The 7966-nt window shown below is 43.4% G+C and overlaps 1 protein-coding gene across 1 annotated transcript; it reads left to right on the top strand.

The window, feature by feature from the left end:
* The first annotated feature begins 516 nt into the window (after positions 1-516).
* LOC131258078 (lachrymatory-factor synthase) lies at positions 517-1195 on the top strand. The gene has a single exon (XM_058259132.1). The coding sequence runs from the start codon at positions 551-553 to the stop codon at positions 1043-1045; it is 495 nt and encodes a 164-aa protein (XP_058115115.1). The 5' UTR covers positions 517-550; the 3' UTR covers positions 1046-1195.
* Positions 1196-7966: the final 6771 nt, after the last annotated feature.

The following is a 7966-nucleotide window of genomic DNA, read 5'->3' as shown; positions in this document are numbered from 1 at the left end:
ATAGTCAACTTAGCAAAGGACTAAAATGTTCTTAAGTGTGCAACTTGGGTGTGTTGGGTCGAACCCTTGACCCAACCAAAGCCACCCAATGCAACCCAACCTGGATTTGCAACCAAAGCTCAGCCCAACCTAATCTAATACTTGGACAGGGGTGGGCATACCTTTAGCCCCACATGTCAATCATAAAATTTGAGTTCCATCATGTCGGGTTGGTCCAGGTCTACCGAACCTGACCCAGTTACAATGTTTAGGCCGGATGGATTTAAATGGGTCAGACCGGGAGATTCTAATGTATTACGGGTTGGGTTTGAGCCAGAAATCATAGTCCATTTTGTAAACGGCAGGGGTCTGGCTGACCCACCCCGGCCCATTGGGAGATTCCAACGTAGCGACCATAGGTTCGAACACCACAATGAAAAGGGTAATTCAGTCATTTCAATAAGACATGGGTGCTTGAGGAAAGTAACAAGAGGGTATTTAAGGTAATACAGACACCACATCTCCCTCTTTCTTTCTTTCTCTCTCTCTCTCTCAGCCGTCCGTCCGTCACATGGAGCCCAATCAAGAGCCGAAGTGGGAAGGGAAGGCGAGGGCGAAGGTCAGAAGCGCAACAGCTGATCAGGTATGGCCCTTTTTAGAGGACTTCTCTAGCTTACACAAATGGCTCCCTAGCATCGACACGTGTCGCATCGTGGACGGTGTAGCAGGGCAACCTGGATGTGTAAGGTACTGCGCTGGCACATCGGTCCCATCGGACGGTGGTGGTGAGACCGTCAGTTGGGCCAATGAGAAGTTGCTCAGCATAGATCCAATCGGACGGACTTTAAGCTACGAGGTCATAGATAACAACGTTGGGTTTGGATGGTACGTGGGGACTTTCAAGGTGTCCACAGAATCGGACGGTGGAGAAGGGTGTACGATCGAGTGGTCCTTCATCGCGGATCCGATGCAGGGATGGAGTCTAGAAGGCCTTGTTACCTACGTCGAGGAATCTCTGAAAGCCATAGCTCAGAGAATGGAAGATGCTCTTCAAACTAGCGTATGATTTTCGTGCGGACCCTCCCCTCTTTTTTTCTTTTCTTTTCTTCCTTTTTTTTTTTTTCATGCTTATCTTTTTAGATGTATGTGATCTAAAATCCCTCTTTATTTTCATATGCGACAATCTATCTAGAATTCAACGGTCATTTGTTGACCACTGATCGTACGGTTGGGATTGGTTTGTCTTTGCTATTTTTGTGCTATGACCCGTCATTATTAAGCCCATGATTTTTGTGGTTCGAGACTTCGAGTTGATGCTGAAAGGCAGCCGGGATGGGTAGTAGGGGTGTCACTGTGTCGGAGTCGGGGTCAGGGTCGGGCTCGAGCTAAAAAATCAGAATTTTGAATTGGTCCGGCCTTCAACAGTTCAAAATCCGGACCGAGACCTACCCAGGCCTGGCCCATTGACAGAGGCACGGAGGATCTCACAGTAGGATATTTGGGATTTTGAATTGGTCCGGCCTGAAACAGTTCAAAATAAGGACGGAGACCTGCCCAGGCCTGGCCCATTGACAGAGACCATCTCCTACGGTTAAGATAATTTCAAATTATAATCAATTATTTAGATATTTTATAATGCAGTTATTCTATAGAGAATCCCTTACTGGGTTGTAGTGAAATAGTTGTAGGTCCCACGGATGCGCACTTGTGGTGTTTGCAAGATGAATGTGTGCCTGGTCACCTCTGTATTAAGGTTGTCGATGGGTCTGGTTTTGGTCAGGCTCGCCCCATAAATAGACACGCAACTTCTAACCTAACCAGATCCACGGCTCATTTACCTATGATCCAACATGATCCACTAAAAAAACAACAAGCCAAGGCCCAACCAACCCGGCGGGCTCGGCTCGATAAACATGGCATGGCCACAACTCAACTTTGTAACTGGGGCTAAAGGTATGACTGACTGCGTTCCCTAAAATTAGTGACCCATACAAACATACAGATATCTATGTATTTATACTTATTTTGTTAATTTATTTTGGCTTGGCCAAGTCGAACCAGGGTTCAATCGGAGCCCAACCCACCACATTTTCCAAGTGAGCCCGACTCACTTCCCATTTAGCTTGCCCTTGCCTTCCTCATAAGGGTGGCAATGGTCTGGGCTGGGCCCCAGCCTGACAAGTCCTACCTGCCTTTGGGTTGATTTTGGGGTTTGAATCACTTTAGCCGGAGCTAGCCCCGGCCTGACTTTACATGAACATGTGTTACATCCTCCCAATATGCCATTTCAATCCTTGGCCGGGCAACCCATAGATCTTGGACGTAGACCATTGGATTCATTTCTCTGAAATGTCTATTTCTTTATGCATGTGGCCTGCTTGATTAACAGGTAGACGATGAACATTCAAGTGAAAATTAGATATTTTATCAATTTTCCGGCCAAGCTCGGCCCAACCAAGTATTTAGTTGGGCTTGGGTGTTCTGTTTTTAGGGCTGAAGGTTGGGAGGGTATGGTTGGGTCGGGTTGGTGCTCAACCATTGCCCAACCCAAGGTTCCTATACCCCAACCCAACCCAACCCAACCTCGGGTTAGGAATTCTCGACCCAAGCTCAACCCAAGCAGGCTCGGTCAAGTTGGTCGGGTGGATATATGCTAATATTTTCATTATTACATTAATCTATTATATTTTAATACACATCTTATTTTTTGTACCTATGATTTTATTAATTATATATGGTAGTTATTTATCATAAAGAAGTTCATTTTTTTTATAAACAAACAAGCTAAAATATAGGACAAATAATCCTTTAAAATTCGTGTTGTGTAGCACCCAATCTATTTGGGAGAGAGAAGTCTCACGTATCTTGTTAGCTCGAGTCATTGGAAATGATGTGGACCAATGAGATCCGACGGCACTGGAATTTCATGTGCCTTCCACACAGATGATCCACACTCAATTATAATTTATAACCTATATATTGATCGGTTTTGGGTTCAAGTTCAGGTTGGGTTGGGCAACCTGGGGCCGACCCAAGTTTTATCAGGTTGGTGTTTGTATAGCCCAAGCCAGAGACCCAACCCAATACATTCTGCCCGAGCCCAACCATCAGGTCGGTCACGGTTCGGTCTGGTTGAACCTGCCTGACTTTCAGCCCTAGCTGTTTTAGGTTGATGTTGGGTCAGGCCAAGCACTGGCCTAGGGTCCTAAGTTTTAGGCCCATGTCAAGGCCTACCCTGGCCCGGCCCAGGCCAACTAAGGTTGTCAATGGTCTGGGCTCGGGCCTAAAAAATAGGATTTAAATTAGCTGGACCAACAGCCCGGCCCGAACCAGTTCAAAATCCGGGCCGAGAATTACCGCAGACCCAGCCTGTTGACAGCCCTAAAGCCAACCCATTGCCATGCGGGCCCACGCCTACCAACTATACCTGCTCGCCAGAATGGCCATACCATCCTACCTTCACATGCTGATGTACCGCTTCAGTTCGGCATGAGATCTCGGCCATTCATTGGGTGGGGCCCGCTATGAACATGCTCTGTGTCAAAACCATTCAAGTTCGTTCATAACGTGGGATACTCGCATATGAAAAATGGATGGAGTTCACCTGAAATTGACATTACACAGTGGTCCAATCAAGGATTTGCATCTACCTGATTTGGGTCCTACCCAAGTGTCCTAGTTCTCCGTATGCAGAAACCAATGTCAATGGGCCGGGCGGGCCTGAAAAATTAGAATTTTGAATAAAGCTGGCGCAAAAGCCCAGCCCGAAACAGTTCAAAATTCGGGCCGAGACCTACCCCAGGCCCGGCCCGTTTACTGCCTTAGCAGCCGTGGAATTTGGTTTGATCAGTCGAGCCTAATCCAATTACAGTCAAACGCGCTTGTTTGGGTTGGGCTTCGGCCGGAATACCTATGCTGTGGGGGGTTGGAAAATATTTTGGGCGAAAAAACTGTGGGCCCACCATGATGCAATGTCATATCTATGCTGTTCATTAGGTTCCGCTGGCTCATTCTAAAGCATGAGCCCAAAAAATGAGGTAGATCCAATTCTCAAGTGAACCACACCACACTAAACAGTGGGAATTAAACACCTGCCGTTGATAACTTTTTGCGGCTACTGAAGTTTTAGATCAAGCCCATTTTTATATTTTTCCCTTAATCTATTTCTGTATGACCTTATGAACAGGTTGGATAACAAATAAGCATTATTGTGAGCCTAAGAAGGTATTAGCTTTCAACAGTTGAACTCGAAACTCATCTATTTTTGGACTCATGGCCTAAAATGAGCTCGTGGAATGGATGATCATGATAGATATTACATATTCATTATGGTGGGCTTACAAATTTTGAGCATTTAAAACACATGAAATTTACAAGATTCGTATGATTTTTTGGGCCAACAATTCCACATGGGTGAGTAATAATATGGTGTAATTTGGAAAATCAAGCCTGTATTGTAATTACCATATGTTTGAGTTGAGTGGGAAGGAACGTGGATTGCATGGTGAACCCAGCATAGTGGAGCTAGTAGTGTATGGACTTTGTAGGTTCACCCTGACGTGTTTTATCCGCACCGTCCATCCATTTTGCAGATTTGTTTAGGGCATGAGCTCAAATTGAAGCATGCTTAAAGCTCAAGTGGACCATACTACAAGAAATTGTGGGGTTTGAACACTTACTGTTGCAAACTTCTTTGGGGCTACATTTTCCCTTCATCCACATCTGTCTGATTAATAGGTTGGATGACAAACAAACATAATTGTGGACCATGGGAAGGTTTTGATGCAGGGATGAACGTGATGAGGTCGATCACCGTCTTCCTCAAGTATGACTACTCCGAATCTATAGAGCTTCTCTGGACTTCTCACAGAGATTTCTCGAATCCATGAGGAAAGAAAGCAAGAAAACAGAAATAAATTCTAATAAATTCGAAATTTAATTGATGACTGAAATAAATGAGTTCACAACCTTTAAATAGGGATACAAGCAATGAGAGATAAATCAAAAGCAAACTATAAATAAAACTCCCTTCTAATTATTCTAAGCACTTTTCATGTTGGAAACAACTCTTATAGCCTAACGAATGAAGAGTTATAATCAAACTAAAACTTACTAGTTTTAATAAAAACGAAACTAAACATGGAATTCTACCGTCGATATAATGGAATCTCAGAAATTCGGCATGGGAAAGCAGGCCTAGTCGGGTTGGTTGGCTAAAGTAGCTCGTACTACTCCAAAATCATATGTGGTATGTCGAGTAACTTATTCCAGTTTATGAGATATGTCTGTTTTAATGTTCCGACGGTCTTGATGATTTCTACCTCTATCAGACCTTCTCTGGTCCATCTTATACATGAAAGTGTCTGGGACCCGCTCTACATCAGGTTTCAATGGTGGATATCATGATCCCTATTGTTTCTGTAGTGTCATTTACTTGAGCTTTGGATATGCTTCAATTGGGTTCATGCCTTAAAATGAGCTAGTAAAACCAACGGATGGTGTGGATGAAACCCATACATTACAATAGGCCCCACATAGTCCTTGCACTAGTAGCTCCGTGGTGTTGGGCTCCCCATGCAATCTGCATCCATCCTGCTGGAGGGTTGCACCTAATAAATGGACTCGCTTTGGTGGTGACCCCTCCAGTACATGAAGAGCTCTGTGGGCCCCACCATGATGTATGTGTTTATTCATGGTGTCCATCCATTTTGCCAGCTCATTTTAGGGAGGCCCCAATAACGAGGTAGATTCAAATCTCGGGTGGACCACACAACAAGAAACAACGGTAATTGAACGCCTACGTTAAAAAATTTCTAAGGCCCACGTCAATATTTATTTGCCATCCAACATGTCGATTAGGTTACACAGACCTGGATGGCTGGAGTTGATCCAAACTGTTCTGGCCACCAGAAGCTCGTAATAATTATCATTCAATCAGCACTTTTTCTTATAGTGTGGTCCACCTGAGATTTGGATCCACCTCATTTTTTTAGCTCATGCCCTGAAATGATCTGAAAAAAATGAATGGAGGGCGTTGATAAAACGCACACATCATGGTGGGGCCCACAGAGCTTTATCGAGTAGTAACAGCACCGAGCTGGGTACTGGAGGGGTACCGTATCCGAGTCCCTGATGAATGGGTACTTGGATGATATGTGAACAATATGATGAACCCAACAGTACGTCTATATAATGTGCGTCGTCTCCCCCCCATTGTTTCCTATTTTTCCATTTGGTGTGGCCCACATCAGTTATTGTTCAGGCTGGCGTCTGGCATTCAACTCAAACATGATGGGATGCATATGTTGGAAGGAATGGATAGGAATGGCATTCACACGTGACGTAGATCCGCAAGAACCAGAATCTGTTAGAGCCTCTCATATCACAAGTGCCAGAGTAAATTATCATTTGGGACGGCCATCGTGGTTCCCTCCTCAAGATGGTTTTTTTTATAATAAAAAAATCACTCCTAGATCAGATGATTCAAGTCATCTGATGACTGGGCAATGAACATTGGAAAACAAAACTGGTTAGTGTTCAAACATTCAACAACTAAAAGTCAAGAAAGACGAATAGGTTGGATCTTCCAATAAGTATTATTTTCCAAACATAAGCCATGCATGATGTGGCCCATTAGATGGACAGCCCCGATTGTCATTGTCACCATCAATGTGCAATGTATAGACTGTAGAGATGCTCTGGCGAATCATATCCCGTGATCCAAACGTCATTGTAAAAATAAAAAAATTAAAATTAAAAAAAAAAAGAAAAAAGAAAAAAGGAAAGGTTAGAAGCCTTTTGTTCTTCTCTTGAATCATGCCTACAATCTTTACCTTTTTTAAAGTAACGCCTCTTGCCGTGAGAAAAGGCAAACCTCCCTTGAAAAAGACCATTTCTTGAACCCTCGAGTCAGTCCATCTGGTCCATTTGGGTCCACCTACACTACATTGACGGCCCAGAAAGAATCACACTGTTCAGTTGAATCCATCCATCCGAATGTTAGCCTTTTTTTTTTTCCAAACCTTGGGAGTTGGGATAATGTGATCCAAAGTAGTTCTTTGTGGGACACTAAATGGACGGTTCAGATTGTTAATTGGACTTACATTTTTATGTAAGCTATTGACCAACGGCGATCCTTTCTTGACACACTCAGACTGGATGGTGGAAATCAGATCATGAAACCCAAACCACCACCACGACTTATGGTTAAAAATTAGTTGGGTAACTGCAAAATTCTGAAAATAAAATTAATTTTTAAAAAAGATGCGTTTTCATTATTTATATTATAAAAAAAATAGCCACAAAAATAATTGGCTGTCATTGTGATGCTTTTTGCATACCGCCTATTAAAACCGACTCAAACTTAAAAAAAATACAGTCACCTCTTTTCCGCTTTGGTATTATGACAATACAAGTTGCATTCTTATCTCACCATTAGTTAAAGAGAAAAGGTGTATTTATTTGTTAGGATACATACTGCTAGTTGCAAATTGATACATGATAAGTCCCGTTAATTCTGGAGAAGCGGTTGCGTGGTATGCAACCTGGGTGGTGTGTTGACATCATCAAGTTAAGCTATGTAGGCCCTATCATCTATATGGGCCCCACCATGATGTATGTGCTATCCAAATGGTTCATCCATTTTGTGAGATCCTTTTAGGGACTAGATTGACCGTTTTTCTTTGTTTTATATGGTGTGGCCCACATGTCGAGCAGATCCACCTGATTCTTTCGTGGAGTGTTCTTCGTGGTGGTGCCAAGCTGTTGGATGGTTTAGATCATCATATCACGCATTTTGACTTGGAATATATGCAATTTATCATCCAACTAGTTGCACGGGAGACCTCCACATACACTCACACGTCTATGTTTTCTATCGTCGGTTGATGGAGTTGCGTGTGTCCTTTTCTCGCTTGTGTGGTCGAGGAGCATGATACTTGTATCTGGCTCTCCTTTTCTTTCATGTCAATATCTGGCCATCCTTCTC

Source organism: Magnolia sinica, chromosome 1 (assembly GCF_029962835.1).
Source record: "Magnolia sinica isolate HGM2019 chromosome 1, MsV1, whole genome shotgun sequence".
Classification (NCBI taxonomy): Eukaryota; Viridiplantae; Streptophyta; class Magnoliopsida; order Magnoliales; family Magnoliaceae; genus Magnolia; species Magnolia sinica.
The sequence above is the reverse complement of the archived record's forward strand: the minus strand, read 5'-3'. Positions and strand labels throughout refer to the sequence as shown.

Coding starts and splice junctions, on each gene's coding strand:
- LOC131258078 (XM_058259132.1), top strand. CDS start 551: ATGGAGCCCAATCAAGAGCCGAAGTGGGAAGGGAAGGCGAGGGCGAAG.